The following is a 25468-nucleotide window of genomic DNA, read 5'->3' as shown; positions in this document are numbered from 1 at the left end:
TCTCATCATCACATTAAGCAGTATGTATCTATTGAATTTGAATAGTGATCCAATTCAGCATGCTTTGTGGGTTTGATGTCACGGCTACCAAAATAATAACTGTAAAGAAGTACTTTATTAGTGGGTATCATTTTTTTGTTTTTTTGGCAAAAGCTAAATGTCCATGGGTTCTTAAATTATGGTTCATAGTTTTCTGCAAAAATCAGGTGAAGACTTTGAAGCCACCAGAAATGGCGATTCTCCAAAACAATCTGTTTTTTCTATGCTTACACAATTGTCTCGGCTGGCGGAAATTGCAAAGTAAACATGCATTTCAATCACAGCAAACGTATCACCTGTAGAAATGACTCTAATCAACAAAAGATCGAATACTAGTAATCATTTGACTAACTTTTAACATGGCATATGATCCATATGCACAGTCTATTGGCACTTCTGATCATGCAACAAAATATGCACAGTCTATTGGCACTTCTGATCATGCAACAAAATATACATGTAGTACATTTACATGCTTAATTCAAATTATTTCACGACGTTGTGTTGACGATATTTGGTTTGCTAACAATTGTATATTTTTTTAGGCTTTTAAGATATTAGAAGACTGTCTTATTTTGTGAATGAAAACAAACTTGTATTATAGCGTCCATGTCCAATGAACTAGTACACTTTTTCGTGTAGAAGCCAACTGAAACACGCCTCCGGGTGCGGAATTTTTCTCGGAACTTTGAAGACCCATTAGTGGCTTTTTAAATTGTTATTTGGATGGAGAGTTGTCTCATTGGCACTCACCCAACATCTTCCTATATCTATTCGGCTATTTTCTGCTCTTGGTGGGGTTATTGTCTCTTGTTCACACTCCCAATTCCCAATCTCAATTTTATTGTATTACTAGTGCAATTTCTTTGATGTGAAGTCAAGTAGTGATTTTCAAAATATTTGAATGTTTATGTATCTTAAATTAGTGATGAAGTTATTAGTTTCTGCATTAGTATTCAAAGTTTCAAAATAATAGGCAGATTAGGATCGAATATTCAAACGGAGAGAAACTTCGTATGTCTATAGGGTAAGTGTCTTTTGTAATGCATGTATCATATTAAACATTTTGTCATGCGGTATATCACTCAACAAATCTTGTCATGAAGGGGTTAAGTGAGCACAATTGGTAATAGTATTCTCCTGCTTTAAGTGATGGTAGTCATGCTTTATTTTGTATATAGTAAATGGATGTACCAGATATGATTTATCGGAAACAAATGTTTTGATTTGTAGACAAATTGATTGTCTAATTGGGATAACATCTCGAATTATAATGTATTTATTATGCCAGGTAAGTGTTGACCTCTTGTGGATTAGGTATACCACATTTATAGCATGTTGATGGACCGCTATCATTGAGGCTATTAAAATATGCAGTTAGCTATATATATAGTGATGAAAAAACATCACATAACTTAATAAGTATATTCGACAAAAAAAATAAAAATATATTACAACAAATTATAACATACATCTTTATTTCATAATTACGGAATAAAACATACAGTAATATAACCGCACAGTGTTTTCTACAATCAGTCTCTTAAATTGTTCTCTGTCTGTATTTTCTCTTTTAATGAAGGAGTCACTTGTATATTATTATTATTATCTAAATACATTAATATATTACATGTTATTTTGTTTTTCTTACAATGGTTTTGTCTGATGTATGCAGTTTCGAGGTAATACAAAATCAATAAAAAATTCTTTTAACAAATAATCATGATAATTGTTTTGTAGTTTTAAACATATAGCTTTTGATAATTTTCGCACTCATTCATGTACATTACATAAAACACTCCACAAGCATTATGACGCCAGCAATCACAGCTATACACATTCCGACAATTATTAAGGCAAACGAAAAGCCATAATTGAAAGGGTATTGAAATGTAACTTCTTCCACATTCTGTGTGAAAACTATCACAGCGACCAGAATGAACACCACTACAATAAAAAATAAAAAGTGTATCAATTGTCTTATTTATTTATAAATTGTATTTTGTAACTGTGATCGTTATGGTCATAATTATAGCTGTTTAGAAATAAAGGAAAAGTAGTATACCGCTGTTCAAAAGTCATAAATCGATTGAGATTAACCAACTAAAACTGAGGTAAACACATCTTTAAGAGGAAAATAACGAAACAACAGAAACATGTAAATGCAAAAAAAAAAAAATACAATGCAACACACACACAGAAACGAACTATAAGATAACAACTGCCATTTTTCTGACTTGGTACAGGACATTTTAAGAAAATAGTGGTGGGTTGAAACTGGTTAAGCGGCTAGCCACAACCTCGCACTTTTTTTAAAACTTTTCAGATCCTGTGTTTCTCAACTGTATCTTCAACACTGGCCACTTTTGAGTAAAATAAAACATTAGAGAGAATTGACTGACACTTTCAGTCATTTTGACGTATGTATATATCTTATCATGCTGACTTCTTTTTCACTTTGAAGTTTTTATTATCATGTTTATTGGAGGTCTCAAAAAAGGCATAAAAACGGTGTTTATTATTTATTTATTTATTATTATTTAAGGGCGATCACTCAAAAGAGGAGTCGACTGAAGATTTCGGTCATTATTGCGTATGTTTTGACCTTGTCTTGTTTATAATTTTTGCTATTCAAATTTTCTTACTATCTATTACAGTTTTCAAGTTCATGGTCAAACAAAATCGTCAATAACTTCATTGAGGATTCGATAAATTATTTCCGTTTTGTTGACTTTTTAGAAGAACTTGTCTGGCAGATCATTTTTTTAAAGTTACTATCTATTTGTTATAGTTCTTAAAATATTAGGCAAAAAGGAATACATTTGTAAAAATCGTTATTCAAGAGCAATAACTCTGAGTCGAATGAACATTTTGGATCTGTTGACTAAATTGGAGTTTCTGCAGTGCTGACTATTTTGCTTTGTTATATTATATCTATCTTTGATACATTTTAAGATATAAGGCAATAATGCATACAATTGGTAAACATCGTGTTTTAAGGGCAACAACTCTAAAAGGAGTTGTCGTACGAGTTTAGTCATGTCTTCGTAGATCTTAGTTTTGCTTTTTTAAAGTTTGAGACTATCTGTTAAAATTTACGAGATGAAAGAAAACTATGAACAGTCTTGCCCTGTCACATTTTTTTCTTTTCAAAGCAGTTTTGAAGCATGATGAAAACTTGCATTTTACTCGTATGTTGTATTTCTAGGCATGTCGGTCATCATGTTCAAAACTATAAACCCTAATGAAAAGTGTCGGCAAGTTTAGTTAAATTTGGCACAGTAGTTTCAGGGGAGAGGGTATGTGTAAATGATAAGAGACGATGACATACAAAGTACGCCAAGTGATGAGACAAAACGTAATTGGCCATTACTTTAGTAGCTAACGAAACCCATCGCGTTGAAAGTAAAGTTTCAAAAGCACATTTCGATTATATCGCAATCACAGAATAAAATGAACCATACTGTTGCTTCCAAACATATAACATATTTTGAAAGATGTGCCATGCAACGGTAAATTAACCTAAGCGTGATATCATCAATATCTTGCATTATTTGTCAATTAAATTCAATCTGTATTAGAAGGATGCTAAGAACTACACCTTTATAGAGCGTTTTTATTGAAAGAGAAACTTACCTGCGGCAATTGTCATGCAAATACCAGTTATGAGAATATATGTCTTCTCCTTGAAAGCAAACAATTTTAGACCAACACAAATGATTGCAGTAACAAGGAAAATAAACCCGAGGATACTTGTTGCTCTGCTAGCCTTAACCCATCCTGTGCAATGAACAAATATTTGCAATCTTAACTTTCATACTAAAAATTGTATCTCTAAAATATATCTATAAAAATGTAATACAATTTAAATATCAAACATGGTTGTAAATGTGTGTTAACATAAACCAGTTATTACAAAATTGGTACATGATCATTCAAAAAGTCACGACCGATCATACAGATTAAAAATAAGAAATGAAAACGTAATACAAATATATCAACCAATTGAAATTTGATTAATTAAAAAACCAAAAACATGTTGTGACCGGAGATTATGTAAGAATTAATCAAACGTTTTAGCTCTGTATCAAAAATATACTTCGTCTACAAATATCATAAAAAAAATATATTTCATATAAACAGCACTTTAATTCTGGTTTATATAAACTGAAATGATCGAGTGCTTGTCATTCTTTTTTGAAAAATATGCGTAGATTCATGCACAAGCATTTTAAATTGCGTTTTTACCAGTATGAATAACTTATTTATAAAACATACATAATTAAGCTATAAGTAGAGTACCTCTATTTCCTAAATTGCCTAAAGTTCCTTGGAAATCAGCTGTTTCCATGCAATTTTTCACATCATTTAACGATTGACAGCGTACCCATAGTCCACCATAAATCTTGTAAGGGGGTAGTTCAATATCAACCAAATGTGGAGTCGCAAAGCCAATCACATATACTAGCAAAGCTATCAGCATCAGTATAAAACTGATCATTAAAACTTTCGAAACCATTTTTTCGGTGACTGCAAGAGAGAAAGATTTTTTTTTAAATTGCAGATTTCATGATATGGCCCTATGTATTTTTTTTGGTTTTTGACTGACATTCTGAGATTTTTAGATTTAACTATGTTGATAATCATAATAGAATATTCAGCAGGATGTTATGCTAAACCGTGATACATTCGGTATCTCGAGAAAAATTATCGTGAAAGAATACCTAACGGTGGTCAAGTATTACGATTGATCGTGAGAGTTTTGGTATGGGATCGTCAATGAAATCTTAACAGGAAGACACTCGCAAGGTCAATTGTTAAACTTAATAATGAGTTAGACGATAAAAATTACAAAAGAGATAAAGTGTTTGTCAAAATGGTTCAACATTATGATCAGTATCTCAAGTTTTAAAAGTACACCATTTTAGCAAAACTACAAAAGGCAGATCTTTTCGTGACTTTTTAAAACAAATTAACATTACAGGTTAACAGTTATAGGTAGAACGTAAAAATGTTTTGTGAATTTGTACATGTGCATTAAAGTATAAAGCGCAAATGTCCATAGTGTTTAAAGCGGAAATGCCCTCATGTGTTACAGGTAAAAGAGGGCAAACGTCCTGCACCTGTCTGGTCACACCTTTGTCATCCACAACCAAAAGAATGTGATGCCCAATCTGTCACGATCAATTTTTATGAACATCAAATTTAAATGTTACCAAAAACAAAATTAACGGTTTCAATGAAAAGATCTCTTTTATCTTATTGTTTTATCAGCTTCGTCAAAGATTTAGTTTCAAATATATCATTATCTATCGGAATGTGAGCATTATAGGCATAAAACTTGTATATTTATTTAATGAATCCCAAAGAATGATGTTGCGCCTTTTTGTTTTCTCATAATGTATTACATATTTTCTTTGTCTTATTGCACAGTATTATTGAGAAAGCAAAATCATTTTGACAGACATTTTTTTCTAGGATTTGTTCCGCGTTTAGAAAATACAGCAGACTTCTTACACAGATTTTGAAGTATAATTACAATTAATTACATTCACGATACGATCGCAATACTTTGCCATCGTTATGTATTTTTTCACCAATCTAATTAAAATTAAATCCTTTGATTGCTCCTGTTCTGAAATGTCGCGCACCAAGGCCTTGATGCGGTTCTGATATGTCGCGCATCAAGGCCTTGATGCGCGACATATCAGAACAGGAGCAATGAAAGGATTTAATTTTGATTAGATTGTTTTTTTCACGATATTTTTTTTCGATATACCGAATGACAGTCGTGCCTATAGAGCGGACTTGATACACATATTATATATCAACTATACATTTAGCAAAAACATAGAAATAAACCTACTATATTTTCGAGAACTACTGAATGTATGCTCCAACTATTGTCACTATATATCCGATAGCCTTAAGTTAACTTAATGTAGCACAATACAAAGATTTTATAACTCCAACTCCCAAGTTTTAAAATGCTGTAACTTTCTTAATAATGCTTGAAAATTTATAAAAGTGGTAGTTTTGGATAGCTAACAGATTACTCTTTCAAATAAACGCAATGTTAGTATTATGCAACAATTATGTAACCAATTATAATGTTAACAGTGTCTAAAATATTTTTCACCAAATTTTCACTTTCAAATGAAATTAGCTTCTGCATAGGTATCCCTAGAGGGTTGATTTTGTTATATGTTGTTCCTATGGCCATTATCTACAAAAGGGTGTCTCAGATTTCAGATAGAATGTATAGAACAAATTTTACACCTAATTAAACATTATCTTCTTTTATGTGGTTGGGATGTTTACACTAATTAGAGATTTATGAGAGTATGCAATACAATAGAGACAATCTGAGACACTTTTTTGAAGCCCATGATGTGTTGATTAAGATTTTGTTAAAATTTTTTGTATAGTTAAAGAGATGATAGAGCTAAATTCATTCAAGTGAACTTACCCAGATTTTACCACTAATTACATAATAATTGGTTACATAATGATTGCATAATAAAAATATTGCATTCATTTAAATGATTAATCTTTTATCTATCTATATATACCTCTTTTATTATGTTCTATGCATTCATAAGAAAGTTACAGCATTTCAAAGGTTAGTGATTGGAAGTAAAAAAATCTTTGTATTGTGCTACTTTAAACAGAAGACAGAATGTTTACTATAATGATTTTTTTAATGGGAGTTTCTTAAATATAGCTTCGTGCATCATTGCACTTTATATCAAAAAGAATTTATTTGATAAAGAAGTGTTTTTCCATACATCCTGGATGGTATGGAATATTTGTATCAATCTTCTCCATTCGTAACGCAGTTATTTATAAATAGATTTTGTAGTCATCTCATTTAAACGGGAAAATACTAATAATTATATTTAGATTATTATAGGAATGGAAAAGTACTGTGCTGAGTAGAGTTGTGTTAGTAGTTAATATACTTTAGTTACTATATTGGGTGGGAAAAACGAGCGTATAGATTTTCACCGAATCTTGTTAATTATCTTCAGAGATTGTTATGAAGCTATCTCAAAAACAAAGATTTCTAAATATTTCTTAAAGATTGAAAAAAGCATGAGTCGTGAATATGTATATAGTGTGACTAAATCCCTGTATGCAAAGTCAAGTCATAGTATATGCATATTTATTGTTATGTATAATTGTAAGGGAGAAAATTTATAATTGAGATTGCAAATGGGGAATAAAGGGCATACAAAAAATGATGTTTATTATTTTGTAAAGATTCATAAAATTAATGCTACAACCCCTCACTAAAAAAAATATTTTCATTACCAATACAACCTTTAGAAAATATGTCGTAAATTCAACAGTCTTAATTGGCCCCTTTAGAGAGGACTTGATACACCAATCATTTATGTATTATCAATACATTAAGAAACAAAAAGAAACAAACCTACTATATTTCCGGGTATTACTGAATGTATGTTCCAACTATAGTCACTATCCTATAGCCTTAGGTTCATTAGAACACAAGACAGATTGTTTACACTGATGATTTTTAAAAGAGATATCTAAATATATATAGCTTAGTTTATCATTGCATTTTATATTATAGAGAATATATATTAAAACGAATTGTTTTCCAAACATCCTGGATGATATGGAAGATTTGTATCCATCATCTGCTTTCGGTACGCAATCATTTGTGTATAGATTGTGTAGTCATCTCATTTAAACAGTACCAATAATAATAATTAGGTCATTATATCGATGGAAAAGTACAGAACCTAGTGCAGTCGTGTTAGTAGTACTATAATACTGTATCGGGTGAAAAAAGAGAGCGTGTAGATCGTCACATAATCTGGTTTATTTTCGGAGATTTTGTGAAGCTTACTCAATAAAAAACATTTATGAAAATATTTTATAAAGATTTCAAAAAATCATGGGTCGTGAATATAATACCTCAGCGTAATTTCTTAATTTACTCTTCAATGTAATTGAAACTCATAGATGATTGATGAACATTGTTGTTAGGTTATGTTTGTATTGTGGAAAACCCTCAAGTAAGCTGTAACACAAAACTATGCGTTTTCGTGATAGTGGCATAAAAAATACAAGCAAGAGATACAGCAATACCTCTTTGAAACTAAAAAAAGTGTGTTGCATCCTAAAAATATATTAAGTACTCAGTACTGACAGGAACAGCAGAATTAGGTAGCAAAATTCAGGCCCCAGTAGAAAGAACCCCAGATAGAAACCCCTGACCTATCATATATTTTAACCTATGAAGGCTATGCTTTTATCAGTAAGAAATATTTTGCATTGAAAAAAAAACACCCTTGCGTAGAAGGTATGGAAAAATCAGATTTAAGCAGTTTGTTCTATTAAAAAAAACAAAGTGGTAAAGTAGATATTGTAGCCTTATAAAATTATCTAAAATAATCAAACTTAAAAATTTGTTTTTTGAAAAAATAATATTTTATAGAAATAAACCATTGCTAAGAGCGTACGCCTGCTGGAACCCCTGGCTCCAACTAATACAATGATTTTATAAGTTAACTTTCACATAATAAACATATCTACCCAATCCATGCTACCTCAGATTAAGATTTTTTGTTCTTTTTTTAAAATTATTATTATTTATATTAAATGTTTATAAAAGGATTCTAAATATCAACTTTATGTACTTGTCTCGATTTTGCTGATGTACTATGAATAGTTATGAACTTACTTACTATTATTATTATATATGTAGTTTTTTGACAATAAACAGACGAAACATTACTAAAAAGAAATTTGTTCTATAAATTTTGTAAACTTTTTATATCAAACGTGTAACTTCATACATTAAAGTTTTGCCAATATGGCCCGGTTTAAACATTTCTAGTTCATTTATTAAGATGTATGGTAAGAGATATGCTATTGTGACAAGATTACTCAATTTGTCATTTGACGCAAAAATTTTCAACTTTGTACTTAATTCGGCCTTTTAACTTTTTGATTCGAGCGTATTTATGAGTCTTTTGTAGACGTAATGCTCGTCTAGCCCAAATACAAACATTCAATTTTGGTTTTTATGACGAGTTTATTTGAAATTAATATAATGCTTGTTTTTTAATTTGAAATATTACATGTTTTGTCTGTACTTGTTATAAACATTCAATTGTAATTATTTACATTTAGATCGCGCTATCAAAATGATTGTATAGTACGCAGGTACAACTATAGGATAATAACGTTACAAATCCGGTCAATCGTGTCCGTCTTGTACAAAGCAGGGGTAATATTTTCATTTAAATAAAACAAGTCATCTATTATGTGACGTGTGTTCTATTGTTTGTCTGTTTGTCTTCTTTCAGTTTTAGGCAGGCGTTGTCAGTTTGTTTTCGATTAGTGAGTGTGACTGTCCCTCTGGTAACTTTCGTCCCTCTTCTATTTCTTATACAACAAGGTATAAGCATATTATTTACAGTACAAGAACTCCTTTATTGTCTTTTAAATATAAGATAACAGGCTTTGGCACAGCTACTAGTTATGTTTACTTAAAAATCTGTGAATAAAAACACTATATTCTGTTAAACATCAAAAGACATAAAATGTTGCACTATGCTGTACCCCTATTTTTGACTTTTTGACATATTATGTCTGTTTCTTTGGTTCGCACATCAATATAATGCACTTTTTTGTAACTGTTATACAAGTGAGAAATTTAGCTAGCTACAAACCAGGTTTAATCTACCATGTTCTACATAAGAACATGTCTATATGAAGTCAGGAATACTACAGCTGTAATCCATTCTTTTGATGAGTTTGAGCTTTTGAATTTGCCATTTGCTTTCGTTGGAATTCAATATTTTTGTTATTTTACCTTTCCTGTAAGTACAGCTGTTTCACAATCCACGCCTCTTTTTGAGAGGCGATATATAACACTCCTGTATATTTTGTTTTGTTTACCTAACGGTTCCGAGATATGATCTCTATGGTTTATCGCAATAATGTTACCAGTATAAACAAATATGAATAGCAGCCAAGCTAATTCTGAGGAAAAACCTATAATTGGACAGTTTGAGCCGCAAAAGGGGTTGCTGTGGGAAACTGCATTGTCAATATTTACCTAAGTGCACGTAAAACTCTTCGATTCGTCAAATAAATAATTCAGGCGAAACACTTCACATTATATAACTTGAGGAGGATCATCATGTGTACTCTTTCCTTTTATCATATACATAAATATGAGATTAATAGTACATAATAAGGTCTTAATTTGCACTTTAGAATATTTAGAATTACAGGTATTGATTGAATTTACTTAAACGTTTCGTAATAAAGTTAATGACATTCTTATATGCTAAATGTAATTAATGGATCGATGAGATAGAAAAGTAAACAAAGTCGTGAATGGATTTGAAATTACGGACGCGTTAAAGTGCCAACCACACTTATCTTATATATCTACCAATGTTTGGGTTATAACTCTTGATACTAGGATCGAAATGTTGTTGTTGCGAAAGAATATTGGTACCTTATATTAATGCCGACAACATATTTTGCAATTCTAAACCACAGACATATAATGCAATTCATTGTATGTCTCTGTTTAAAATAAAATTCCTTTTCTTTCATATACGAAAATCCCTCTGGAGTTAAAAAGTACTCAAATATCATACTCGTACCAGGATAAACAAATTAAGACATATTGGCACTTTCTTGTTTGTAGTCGACAAAACTATAAGTAATATTAAACTTCAACTGCTTTCCATTTTTTTAAATCATTTATCTTGAGGTGCTACAAGGACCAAATTTGATTGCAGGTAGTACATATATAAAAAGAGAAACGACAAACACTAATGAACCATACCAACAAACGACAAACACTAATGAACCATACCAACAAACGACAAACACTAATGAACCATACCAACAAACGACAAACACTAATGAACCATACCAACAAACGACAAACACTAATGAACCATACCAACAAACGACAAACACTAATGAACCATACCAACAAACGACAAACACGGAACAACACGCTTCTGATTTAGGACAGGTAAATAAAATGCAGAGGGTTTAAATGTTTTAACTGGTGCTCACCTTCAGCTTAACCTGAGACAATCTAAGACAAGTGTAACATTAAAAAATGCAAAATACAGTATTAAATATCAATTTTATTGGCTTAATTCGATGCATAATATAATTTAGTGGTTCATGTCTGTCATGTTTTTTAAGTGATTTGCTTTGTCATAAATTAGGCCGTTAGTTTTCCCAATTGAATTGTTTCATATTTTCATGTCGGGGCCTTTTACAAACGACTATTCGGTATGTGTTATTTCTCCTCGTTGAAGGACTATAATTGCTTACATCCACTTCATTTGAACTTTGATACTTGCCTCATTGGTTATCATACCATCTCCTTATTTTTATATCAAACCAAAAACTTAAACTAAGAAGGGTACACTCTGCTTCTCTGTAAAACAAGCTGCATCTTTGGTTAAAGTGAATCAGCAAAATGTGCTTGGATGTCTTTTTTGTTTTCATTAACATGTCGTGTCAAGTCGGAAACTCTAAGTCTTTGATTATTTAGAGAATGTGTTTCTGCGAAGCAACGCCTTGTGGAAAATCACATCATCACACTAAGCAGAATGTATCTATTAAATTCGAATAATGATCCAATTCAGCATGCTTTGTCGGTTTGATATCACGGCTACCAAATTAAAAACTGTGAAAAAGTACTTTATTCGTGGGTATCAATTTTTTGGTTTTTTGACAAAAGTTAAATGTTCATGGGTTCTTAAATTCTGGTTTAGTGTTTTCTGCAAAAATCGAGTGAAGACTTTGAAGTCATCAGAAATGGAGATTCTCCCAAACAAGCTGAATCCTCTATGCTTACAAATTGTCTCGGCTGGCGGAAATTGCAAAGTAAACATGTATTTCAATCACAGCATACGTATCACTTGTATGATTGATTCTAATTAACAAAAGATCGAATACTGGTAATCATCAGACTAACTATTAACAAAAGTGTTAATAGAACAATAAACGTATCACTTAAAAAAAAAATATATATATATAATTTGCTACAATAGATTTTGATAACAAGGCATTATAGTGAACGAATTGTTTCTTACGGATTGTTTCTTCTATTTTAGTGAAAGTGTATACGATACACACAAACTAATGATATAGTTATGGCTCGATATCACTCATAGGTTTGGGTAAACTCCAAAAGTTTATTAAAACTGACAAAATCAAACGTAAGACATTTGAAACGTTAGTACGATGTTTTGTTCGAAATTGTTCAATCGGTTAAAAAGGGGGGGGGGGGGGGGGGGGGTCATAAAGAGAAAAAAAAGGTTGATATTTATCAAAACCCTTTTCCATGGCGATGATTCATATGACAGTCTATTGGCACTTCTGGTCATGTAACACAATATACATGTAGTACATTTACATGCTTATTTCAAATTCTTTTATGAAGTTGTGTTGACGATATTTGTTTTGCTAACAATTGTATATTTGTTAGGCTTTCAAGATATAAGAAGACTATTTTATTTTGTGATGAAAACAAACTTGTATTATGACGTCCATTTCACTCAACTAGTACACATTTTTGTGTAGGAGCCAGCTGAAGCACGCATCCGGGTGTGGAATTTTCTCCGAACTTTGAAGACCCATTGGTGGCCTTCGGCTATTTTCTGCTCTTGGTCTGGTTGTTGTTTCTTTGACACTTTCCTCATTTCAAATCTCAATTTTATTGTATTGCAAGGGCAATTTCTTTTACGTGGAGTCTAATAGTGATTTTCAAAATATTTGAATGTTAATGTATCTTTAATTATTGATGAAGTTTTAAGATTCTGCATTATTAGAATAATAGACAAATCAGGACCGAAAATACGTTAACAATGTTCAAAACGCTTTATAATATACTAACCTATAGAGGAAAATGCATGGAATGTTTATCTATCTTAAATTATTGATGAAGTTTTCATACTCTGCATTATTATTCAAAGTTTTAAAATAATAGGCAAGTTAGGACCGTAAACGTTAACAATGTTTAAAACGCTTTATAATACAGAAACCTATAGGGGACAATGCATGGAATAGCAGGAAATTCAAACGGAGAGAGACTTCTTGTGTCGATAGGGTAAGAGTCTTTGTTATGCATATTTCATATTAAATATTTTGTCATGCAGCAAATCACTCAACAAACATTGTCATGAAAGGGAAAGTGAGCACAATTGGTATCTCAAATTTCATACGGTAATAGTATTCTCCTGCTTTAAGTGATGGTAGTCATGCTTTAATTTGTATATAGTAAATGGATGTACCAGATATGATTTATGTTTTAATTTGTAACCAAATTGATTGTCTAATTGGGATTACATCTCGACTTATAATGTATTTATTATGTCATGTAAGTGTTGGCCTCTTGTGGATTCGGTATACCACATTTATAACATGTTGATGGACCGCTATCATCGAGGTTATCAAGATATGAAGTTAGTGATGAAAAAAACCTTATATAACTTGTATATTCGACAACAAAATTGAAAATACAAAACAACAAATTATCAAATACGTCTTTATTTCATAATTATGGAATAAAACATACAGTAATATGACCGTACAGTGTTTTTACAATCAGTCTCTTAAGTTTTTCTCTGTCTGTATTTTCTCTTTTAATGAAGGAGTCACTAGTATATTATTATTATTATCTTAAGACATTGATATATTACATGTTATTTTTCTTACCATTGTTTTGTCTAATGTTTGCAGTTTCGAGGTTATAAAAAATCAATAAAAAAGTCTTTTAAATAAATAATTGTTCTGTAGTTTTAAACATATAGCTTTTGATAATTTCATCACTCATTCATGTACACCCATAAAACACTCCACAACCATAATTACACCAGCAATCACTGCTATACACATTCCGACAATTATTAAGGCAAACGAAAAGCCATATTTGTAAGGTAAAGTAAATGTAACTTCTTCCACATTCTGTGTAAAAACTATCACAGCGACAAGAATGAACACCACTGAAATAAAAACAAAGTGTATCAATCATCTGTTTTATTTATGAAAATCTTCAAAAATGGCCAATTTTGAGTAAAAATCGGCATTAAAGAGAAAACAATTCATTTACTGAGTTGACTTACACTTTCATTCATTTTGACGTTTGTATAGATCTTATCCTGCTGATTTTTTTCCCCTTTTAATTTTTTTTAAAAATATATTGTAGTTTTCAAGCAATGCATAAAAACCGTAAACATTATCATTTAAGGGCATTCCCTAAACAAAGGAGTCGACTGAAGGTTTCGGTCATTATAGTGTATGTTTTGATCTTGTCTTGCTGATCATTTTTTCTATTCAAAGTTTCTTTCTGTCTTTTACAGTTTTTCATGGTAAAAAAAATAATAAACAAATCGCCTTTAAAGATCAATAACTTCTTAAATGAGTCGATAAACGATGTCATTTTTGTTGACTTATTAGAACTTGTCTTGTAGATCATTTTTTTTTTTTTAAGTTTTTTTTTAAGGCAAAAAAGAAATACATTTGTAAAAAATAGTAATAAAAGAGCAATAACTCAAATAGGGAGTCGGATGAACAGTTTGGTTCTGTTGATTTAATCGGAGTTCTTGCTGTGCTGATTTTTTTTCCTTTATTATGTTCTAGTATCTTTTATACATTTTAAGATATAAGGCAATAATGCATAAAACTGGTATAATTCGTGTTTTAAATTGAACATATTTTGACAGATATTCCATTGTACGATGAACTAACCTTAGCATGATGACATCCATAAACTTGAAAATTCAAAGAATGAGTTGTAAATAAATTTGATCTGTATGAGAATGTTGCTAAGATCTACACAATATAAAGCGTTTTTGTCCAAAGAGAAACTTACCTGCGGCAATTGTCATGCATGTACTAGCTATGATATATCTTCTCTCCATGAAATCACACAGTTTTAAACCAGCACACATGATTGCCATAAAAAGGGAAATAAACCCGAGGATACTTGTTGCTTTGCACGTCTTAAACCATCCTGTGCAAGAGAAAAAATATATTTATATTCCAATCGCTCAAACTAAGATTTATTTCGTTAAAACGATAGAATATATAATACAATATGAATATAGTTATTGTATTTACGCCAGAAGCGCGTTTCGTCTAGAAAAGACTCATCAGTGACGCTCGAATTAAACAAAGGTACAAGTCCACATAAAGTACGAAGTTGAAGAGCCTTCTGGACCAAAATTCCTAAAAGTTTGTCAAATACAGCTAATGTAATATGTTCCTAATGTAGAAAACTTTAAGCCTTAGTATTTCAAAACTTCAATTAAATAGTTGATTTATAAATATGACCATATCAATGATAAATCGTGTCAGTAGAAGACGTGCTGACTACTAGGCTGGTGATACCATCGGGGAATGAAAACCCCAACAGCAGTGGCATCGACCCAGTGGTTGCAAACTTTATTATTACATGTAAAAAGTCACCTGATTTATCTTAACATAAAAAGTATTATTAAAAAGCAACGTACATGCTAATCTAATAAGCAACGCCTTATCATACAGATTAAAATTAAGAAATCAAAACGTATTAAAAATATGAAACATTTATATCAACGATTTGAATAATAAAAACCAAAATTTATCAAAGTTAAGAAATAGGGAATATTAAAGTAAAATTAAAATGAAGCATTTCAACAAAGACAATTCTATGATTCTAATCGTAACAGGTATCGTATTCCGACAACTTTTTTGAACGGTTAATAGCTAACATGTTACACGCATGTCTCTTACCCTCTTCACCAAGTGTCAGTCGAATACCTAAATTTATGCAACTCGAGACTGAAACACTAAGCTTAACCAACTTGTTTCATTTATTGTTTGATTTGATTCTCTATTAAATATGTATACGTAAAAAAAATTTAAAATGTGGTTTAATTATCAATGAGACAGTTCTCCACCAGAGACCAAATTAGATAGAATTAATAGCTATCGTCACCGTACGACCAGCAAAAATGAATAAAACATTATGTCACCAGGATTCATGTAAAATTTAATCCGAAAGTTGGGTATGTATGATAATATACTTAGTCTTGAAATATCAAATGAATGAGTATGGCTATGGAAATGTCATTCCAACTTAAGTTATAAGCATTCCTAAACAAACAGCACAATGGTCTCAACAAATAGCTATCACTATCAAAATACAAGATCACAATTCTAACCTTATTATCCAGATCCTCAACGTTGATTTTTTGAGTAGCATAAACAATCGTTCATTAGTTTATAATTTTGGTGTTATTTCTTGATTGTTGTTTCTAAATAGCAGACATTTAATGCAAATAAACCGTACATTTTTATTAACATTAAGGTCTGAGATTGATAACTTTTGATATGTTTACAAGGAAAAGTATTATTGTGTATTATATTCTAAAAGAAATATAAGCCAATTAATGTACGTGCATTTTAAATGTCTAATTGTGTTTTTACAAGGATGAATAATTTATTTTTTAAAACATACACAATTAAGCTATAAGTAGAGTACCTCTATTTCCTAAATTGCCTTCTGTTCCTGTGAAATCAGCTGTATCCATGCAATCTTTCACATCATGTAACGATTGACAGCGTACCCATAGTCCACCATAAATCTTGGAAGGTGGTTGTTCAATATCAACGAAATGTGGAGTCGAAAAACCAATCACATATACAAGCAAAGCTATCAGCATCAATATGAAACTGATCATTAAAACTTTCGAAACCATTTTTCGGTGACTGCAAGAGAGAAAGAATGTTTTTTTAAATGGCACACTTTATTATGTGGCCATATATATTTCTTTTGTTTCTTGGCTGAAATTTTGAGATTTTGAGATTTTACTATGCCGATAATCATAATAAAATATTCAGCAGGATTTTATGCCAAACCGTGATACATTTGGTATCTCGAGAAAGATTATCGTGGAAGAATACCCAACGGTGGTCAAGTATTGCGATTGATCGTGAAAGCTCTGCTATGTGATCGTGAATGAAATTTTGTCGTGTAGACATTCGCAAGGTTAATTGCTAAACTTTATAATGAGTTAAACGAAAAAAATAAAACCGTCTGTTAAAATGGTTCAATATTATGATCAGTATCTCAAGGTTTAAAAGTCCACCATTTTTACAAAACAACAAAAGTCAGATCTTATCATGACTTTTTACAAAAATTTAACATTACAGGTTACAGTTATAAGTAGAAAGTGAAAATGTCTTGTGAATTTGTACAGGTGCATTAAAGTCTAATGTTACCCGGGTCTGGTTGGTACCTGGGAAAGAATAAAGAATTATAAATACATTTTCAAAATATTTATTTTTTATGTGGTGTCGGCTTATCAGCAATATAATATAAAAGAATTAACATACTGTTCATAGGTTTTACAAATAACATAATATCTGACATAATTAATAACCATATGATTGTACTTGATGAATAATTTACTTAATACATTTCTTAAACTCTGTTATGTCTAGGAGTCAATTGAACTTATGTAATTACTTTAATGGGTCTTAAAATACTTTTTACGCTTTTCATTTGTTATTTCATTAATTAAATCAAATAACTTGTCATAACATTATTTAATTAACTAATCTTTCTTTTCACAAAACATTCTATGTATATCAGATTCAATATTTTATTAAAGTCTCACTACTTGCAATACATAAATATACAGTACATACAGAGTATATATACACACTATAAAACAGACCGTATGTATTTCCGTAAATTAAAGATGTTTTTATTTCTCAGGACGTACATTAGGACATTTACGGTAATCTATTTTTATCTTGGAAACTCTTCACTGATACCAATTCGTAATGAACATGAGGGTCGATAAGGGAAACATGAGATAAAAAAATAATACAAAATAATAACTAATTAACGAGTATAGGGCTACATAAAAATATATAAAAACTAATCTAATAACACTAATATAAATGTAATAAAGCATTCTATGTATTTTCTACTAGAGCACAGCTCTATATCGAGGTATCACGTGAATTCCTTTGTTCTCTGAAGACAAGTGTTATTCGTACATTCCTATACATTTCATGAGATAAACAATAATACACTAATCAACAAAACTACTTTCTACCGATAGTTTAAACTGGTGCATAGTAAATACTTAATGCTTTAAACGATATATGTTGATAATAAAAATGAAAATAATTATTAAAAATAATTAAAAACCAATTGTTCAGAGAACAATTGAAGGTCTTTCCACCAGTTAATATATATTTTGATATTAAAATATTAAATATCAGTCTAAAATGTCTGTTAATATGGCTTTATGATGTATAGATATGTATTTAAAGCAAAGGTCAAAATCTAGAACGTCAAATTAACCTATGACCTTGACCTCAATTTCAAGGTCACAAACTGAGGATCTCAAATCAAAAGACCCTAGGTCTCTTATATGTATGGTTAATAAGTTATATCACTTTACACATAATTTTAGATATGATAGGGGCAAACACTCCCATCCATTGTCTACACACCCTTTCAACTAAAATTATTAAGTAAGGACATGTCGCAACTAACAATTTAGTCAAAAAAAATTGTTGATATCTTATACAGTTTCTGGAAATGAGTGGAAATAAGCCTAATTCAAAAATTAGAATATGACCTTGACCTTTGACCTTGACCTAATTTTCATTTTTTTGGACCAAGGACCTCAAATCAAAAGATCCTAGGTCTCTATCACTTATGGTGTTCCAGTTTAAAATACATTTCAAAATTCCAAATACAAAAAGGGAAATAACTCTCATATGGAGCGTTCATATTGCTTCGGTCGAAATTGGACAAATCATGCGAAGGATTAAACGAGCAATTTTATAAAATAAATTTGTCGTAATCTTTTACGGTTGCGAAGGAGTTGTGATCACAAGGAAAACAGTGTTTGGGGAGATAACTCCTACAAAGAAAAGTATTCAGTTACGCAGGGTAAATTTCAAAGTGCATAAACTGTTTGATATCATATACCAAATATCTAAGCGACATATTGCGAAACAAATGTTTATCGCAAGAACAAAATTTGGCGGAAGAAGAAAAAAATAATCAGAAGAAAAACAATAGGTCTTTCCACAGAAAAGTGGAAAGACCTAATAAAAACAAACAAACTAAGATGTTACCAGTTAAATTCATCAATTAATCAATTAAAATTAACTAAAGATTTAAAATTTCCAAAAAGTTTAGAAGAAATTATAACTTTCTTTAAAATGAAAAATATAATAAAATTAAGTTTTTTACCTGGGAAAGAATAAAGAATTGTAAATACATTTTCATAATATTTATTTTACATGTGGTATGTCGGCTCATCAGCAATATAATGACAAAACCCGATGCATCTCGCAGGATACACATGATACCGCAAATAACCTAAAAAACTGTATTGAAATTGTAACTATAATAATACAATAAAAAAATAGGGTCCCTACTTTTTACAAAACTTCACTGTCTCTCACTAAGCGCAATTGCAAATGTCCATATAGTGTTTAAAGTGGAAATGTCGTCATGTGTTACAGGTAAAAGAGGGAAAACGTCCTGCGCCCGTCTGGTCACGCCTTGTCATTCACGGCCAAGAGAATACGTAGCCCGATCTTTCACGATTAATTTGTCAAACACAAAACAAACGGTTTCAAGGAAAAGATCTTTTTTATTTTACTGTTTTTTCAGCTTTACCAAAGAATATAATCATCTATCGGAATGTGATCATTATAGGTACAAAAAATGAATTTTACTTAATGAATCCAATAGCATTTTGTGTTTTCTCTTAAAGCACTACATATTTTCTTTATCTTATTGCACAGTATTATTGAAAAAGTGAAATCATCATTTTGACAGACATATTTTTTCTCGGATTTGTTCCGCGTTTTAAAAATACAGCAGACTTTTTACACAGGTTTTGAAGTATAATTACAATTAATTACATTCACGATACGATCGCAATACTTGACCACCGTTATGTATTCTTTCACGATATTTTTTTTCGATATACCGAATAACAGCCGTGCCTATTGATGCACACATTATATATCAACTATACATTAAGCAACAAAATAGAAATAAACCTACTATATTTCCGAGAACTACTGAATGTATGCTCCAACTATTGTCACTATCCGATAGCCTTAAGTTAACTTTTAACACAAGAAAGAATGTTTACACTAATGATTTATTTTAATGGAAGGTCTTAAATATATAGCTTAATTAATGCATCGTTACACTTTATGTCTATATAGAGAATTTATTTTTATAAAGAAGTGTTTTTCCATACATCCTGGATGGTATGGAATATTTGTATCAATCTTCTCCATTCATAACGCAATTATTTATAAATAGATTTTGTAGTCATCTCATTTAAACGGGAAAATACCAATAATAATATTTAGATTATTATAGGAATGGAAAAATACTGTGCTGAGTGCAGTTGTGTCAGTAGTATTATAATACTATATCGGCTGGAAAAAAAGAGCGTGTAGATTTTCACCAAATCTGGTTTATCTTCAGAGATTTTTATGAAGCTAACTCAATAACAAAGATTTCTAAATATTTCATAAAGATTGAAAAATTCATGGGTCGTGAATATGATGACTCAGCATAATTTCACAGTTTACTGTATGCATAGTGTGACTAAATTTCTGTATGCAAAGTCAATTCAAATTATATGCATATAATTAAATATACAATGTATATATATATATAATTGTAAGGAAGAAAAATTATAACTGAGAATGTAAATGGGGAATGTGTCGAAGAGACAATAAGTGTTTATATTTACTCTTTAATGTCATTGAAACTCATACATTGTAGATCCTTGGTGCACATTGTTGTTAGGTTGTTTTTTGTTATTGTGGTAAACCCTCAAGTAAGCCGTAACACCAGACTCTGCGTTTTTGTGACTGCAGCATAAACAATACAAGCCAGAGATACAACAATACATCTTTGAAACTAAAAATAGTTTGTTGCATCCTAAAAAAATACTAAGTACTCAGTATTCACAGGAACAGCAGAATTATTAATTTTAGCAAATTTCAGACCCCAGTAGAAGAAAAAAAAAACCCCAGATATACATCCCTAACCTATCAGCTAATTTGAACTGTGAAGGCTATACTTCTTTTAGTATGAAATATTTTGTATTTAAAAAAAAAACCTTGCTTAGAAGTTTCAATTCTGGTATCTATTATGAGTTTATTTGAAATCAAGATAATGCTTGTAATAGTATTTTATTTTTAAATATTACATTTTTCTTTTCTGTACTTGTTATAAACATTCAATTGTAATTATTTACAATTTAGCCTCGCTAGGAAGAGGATTGCATATAATTATACGAAGATAACATCAACATGAGAAAAAAAACTGAATATTTCAATGGTCGTTCCATAAAATATTATATACCGGTATAGGAGAGGACAACGCAAGGTTGTTATATCTAATAAAGTAAATGAAATTGAGATACAACGACTTCATAACTTATTTGTCTCTCAGCTATAATGTAAGGATTTTTTCCATTACACAACGTTTTATTGTTAATTGAACATTTGACTACCATTGAGTTTAGGTATGAAGATATTACACAACAAACAATACTGTAAAAAGTAGTTCAGTGGAATAGTATTTTCTATTATGATAATCAATTGATTTTTGAAGTATTGTGCAACAACATCTGTGTCTTCGCTAAGCTCACGTCATCAAGGAGTAAGAGAAAAGACTGGTCGCCTCGGAGTCATAACAAAATGGGTTTGGGCGGAGTGACAAGTTCTCTTTGCGAACTGTTAGTTTGTGAACTATTACGTTAAAAATCCGGTCAAGCGTATCCGTCTTGTACAAAACAGGGGTAATATTTTCATTTCATTAAAATAAATCATCTTTTACGTATACAACATGTTATACGTAATTTTTTTTACAGTATTAACACTCCTTTCTGTCTAAAATAATATAACAGACTGAGGCACAGCTATGAATTATGTTTATTTTAATAACTGTGAATAAAAACACTATATTCTGTTAAACATCAAAAGACATGAAATCTCAAATATAGGTTGCACTTTGCTGTCCCCCTCTTTTTGACTTTTTAACATATTATGTCTGTTTGTTTTGTTCGCATATCAATATATTGCACTTTTATGTGACTGTCATACAAGTGAGTTTAGCTAGCTATAAAACAGGTTTTATCTACCATTTTCTACATCAGAACAAGTTTATATCACGTCAGGAATATGACAGCTGTTATCCGTTCGTTTGATGAGTTTGAGCTTTTGATTTTGCCATTTGCTAAAGGACTTTCCGTTTAAAATTCCCTCGGAGTATTTTTGTTATTTAACCTTTCTTGTAAATACAGCTGTTTCACAAACCACGATTTTTTTTGGAAGTTATATAATATTCCTAGATATTGTATTTTGTTTGCATACTGGTTCACTGATATGATCTCTATGGTTCATCTCAGTATTGAACCAAGATATACAAACATACATAGCAGCCAACCTGAATTCCGAGGAAAACACAAAGTGGTACAGTTTTAGCCGCAAAAGGAGTTGCTATGGGAAACTGCATTGTCAATATTTACCTAAGTGCACGTTAAAAACGCTTAGATTCGTCAAATAAATCATTCAGGCAAAACTCTTAACATTATCTACTTGGGGAGGATCATCAGGAGTACCCTTTCCATTTATCATATACATATATACGAGATTAATAGTACGTTCATAATTAGGTCTTAATTTGCACTTTAGAATATTTAGAAATCTAAATACAGGTATTGATTGAATATACTCAAACTTATCGATCCATAATTAAATTTATTACGTATAAAATATAATAATGTCATTAACCTCATTACGAAACGTTTGAGTATATTCAATCAATACCTGTATGAGGTTAATGACATTATTATATTTTATACGTAATAAATGTCATTATGGATCGATAAGATAGAAAAGTAAACAAATTAGTTTATGGATTTGAAATTACGCAAGCGTTATAGCGATACACGAAGGTTTTTTTTATATATATATATATCTTCTCTTTTATTGCCATTGGAGGCCTACTATTGCTTATATCCACATCATTACAACTTCAGTGGATACTTGAATTGACCCGTTTGTTATCATTCCATCTCATTATTTTGTATATCAAAGCAAACAAATTTTAAATAAAATGCCATGTGCTGCTTCCCTGTGAAACAAACTGCATCTTTAGTTAAAGGAAAAAACTATAGCAAATTAAAACAAGAATGTGTCCCCAGTACACGAATGCCCCACTCGCACTATCATTTTCCATGTTCAGTGGACCGTGACATTGGGGTAAAAACTCTAATTTGGCATTAAAATTAGAAGGATTATATCATAGGGAACATGTGTACCAAGTTTGAAGTCGATTGGACTTCAACTTCATCAAAAACTACCTTGATCAAAAACTTTAACCTGAAGTGGGACAGACGGACGGACGGACGAACGGACGAACAGACGAACGGACACACAGACCAGAAAACATAATGCCCCCCTACTACCGTAGGTGGGGCATAAAAATGTGCATGTGTGTCTTTTTTGTTTTCATTAAATTGTTGTGTCAATGTTTTGAAACTTTACGTTTTTGTTTATTTAGAGAAATTGTTCTGCGAAGCAACGCCTTGTGGACAGTCACATCAACACACTAAGCAGAATTTATCTTTTCAATTTGAATAATGATCCCCTTCAGCATGCTTTGTTGGTTTGATATCAAGGTTGCTAAATTAATTACTGAGAACAAGAACCTGTGGGTATCAAGTTTTGGGGTTTGGGCAAAAGTTGCATATTCGTGGGATCTTTAATTTTAGATTGTAGTTTTCTGAAAATAAATCGAGTGACGACTTAAGTTTAAAGCCATGACAAACAAAGATTCTTCGAAACTAGCTTATATGATTCATATATCCTTACAAAGTGTCTATATTGACGGAAATTAACCATGTATTTCAATCATAGCACATTTTTCTGTAAGAATGACACTTATCAACAAAAGATCAAGTAATGATCAGATTCAGAAAAATAACTATTCGCAAAGGTATTAATAGGCCCATAAACGTGTCACGTATAGGAAAAGGTATTCACCAACAAATGATATAAATAGACAATAACGCAATATGATTCTTTTTCCGTCGAAAATCATGATGGAGCTAAAATGAATATACATGTATGCCCGAAGACATGTAATCAAACCTACATGGGAATCTTTCCGTGTCTTGATTTGGACAACAATGTTTGTACACTTAAAATAGTTGATAAAACACTCACGAAATCCATAAAAAGTGGTAGTCACGAAATTAAAGTACTTTCACAGTATTTTAAAATAAATAACATTTATACTCCTGCTCGAGCTATTTTTTCTTTAATCTATTTTTGTGCGATTACGTCACTAAAAAAGCGGGTTGAAAAACAATGTAAACTTAGTTTAAACAGTATTTATTAATGAAAAATGTCAAGACAAATATTACAATGTTACATAAAGTTCAAATATGGGATTCGGAAACAAGTTTGGAAAAACTTTTATAAATCCGTCTCCCTAAAAAAAAAACAAAAAAAAAAATCTATTTAACATACAATATTACGTGCCAACAGTATATTCATTTTATGGTAGCATATGATACATTGAATAAATAAACACACACACACACGCAAATAAAAATAATATAATAATAAAAAAAAAAATATACAAAAAATACAAAACAAATAAAATAAAGGAAAACAATAAAAAGTGAGGGAAAAAAAACAAAAAAAACAAAAAAAAAAACAAACGACAAAAACAGTCAACTCTTATTTACTTTTCTAGACAGTCACTGGAACCAACACACACGTTCGACCACAATCAATTACAACGGACAATCCACTCGATTTTACATCATATTTAAAAAAAAAGTATAAATATATAATATATATACATATACTAGGTAAAATTTCAAAACATTTTGTTTTATTTATGTATTCAGAAACTTTATGAAATATTTGCATATTGTCCTCGTCAGCTTTTAGACCATCCCCATATAAGATAATCTTAAGATTTTCATTATATTTTGGACATTTGAAGAAATAATGAGAAGTAGTTTCTACTCGACCACAGGAACACAGTGCGTTCTCGATTAGATTTTTTTTTAAATAGATGGTCCCTTAGAACACTACTCTGGAGCCTTATTCTTGCTAAGCATATCTGTTCCCTTCTACAGCCGAAGTGAAAATACAATGGTATTTTATTAATATTTTGAGAGAGATAAGTCTTAAAACCCGATTTTGATTGATTTAGACGGATGTCGTCAGGAATATTGTTCCAAAGGTTTACTACGGCTGGTAGACATGACTTTTGATAATAGCTTGTTCTGCATAATACAGTTTGTAAATTTGAAGACCCCCTGGTCCTGTGGTCGTG

The 25468-nt window shown here is 30.7% G+C and overlaps 2 protein-coding genes across 3 annotated transcripts; both read right to left on the bottom strand.

Annotated features, from left to right (window-relative positions):
• Window positions 1–1495: 1495 nt before the first annotated feature.
• Window positions 1496–7597, bottom strand: LOC139491079 (epithelial membrane protein 3-like). Of its 2 annotated transcripts, none has more exons than XM_071278388.1 (4): window positions 7475–7597; window positions 4342–4569; window positions 3676–3819; window positions 1496–1986 (listed from the first exon to the last, which is right to left on the bottom strand). In XM_071278388.1, exons 2-4 carry the CDS (start codon window positions 4556–4558, stop codon window positions 1826–1828), a joined length of 522 nt encoding a protein of 173 aa, XP_071134489.1. In that variant the 5' UTR covers window positions 4559–4569; window positions 7475–7597; the 3' UTR covers window positions 1496–1825. The 2 variants fall into 2 exon arrangements, with proteins under 2 accessions (XP_071134489.1, XP_071134488.1); XM_071278387.1 differs by lacking the exon at window positions 7475–7597 and adding an exon at window positions 5906–5979.
• A 5995-nt stretch (window positions 7598–13592) lies between these two features.
• Window positions 13593–20283, bottom strand: LOC139491078 (uncharacterized). The gene is made up of 4 exons (XM_071278386.1): window positions 20150–20283; window positions 16586–16812; window positions 14933–15073; window positions 13593–14063 (listed from the first exon to the last, which is right to left on the bottom strand). Exons 2-4 carry the CDS (start codon window positions 16800–16802, stop codon window positions 13891–13893), a joined length of 531 nt encoding a protein of 176 aa, XP_071134487.1. The 5' UTR covers window positions 16803–16812; window positions 20150–20283; the 3' UTR covers window positions 13593–13890.
• Between the last annotated feature and the right edge of the window lie 5185 nt (window positions 20284–25468).

The sequence above is a fragment of the Mytilus edulis genome, chromosome 10 (assembly GCF_963676685.1).
Source record: "Mytilus edulis chromosome 10, xbMytEdul2.2, whole genome shotgun sequence".
NCBI classification, from domain to species: Eukaryota; Metazoa; Mollusca; class Bivalvia; order Mytilida; family Mytilidae; genus Mytilus; species Mytilus edulis.
The sequence above is the reverse complement of the archived record's forward strand: the minus strand, read 5'-3'. Positions and strand labels throughout refer to the sequence as shown.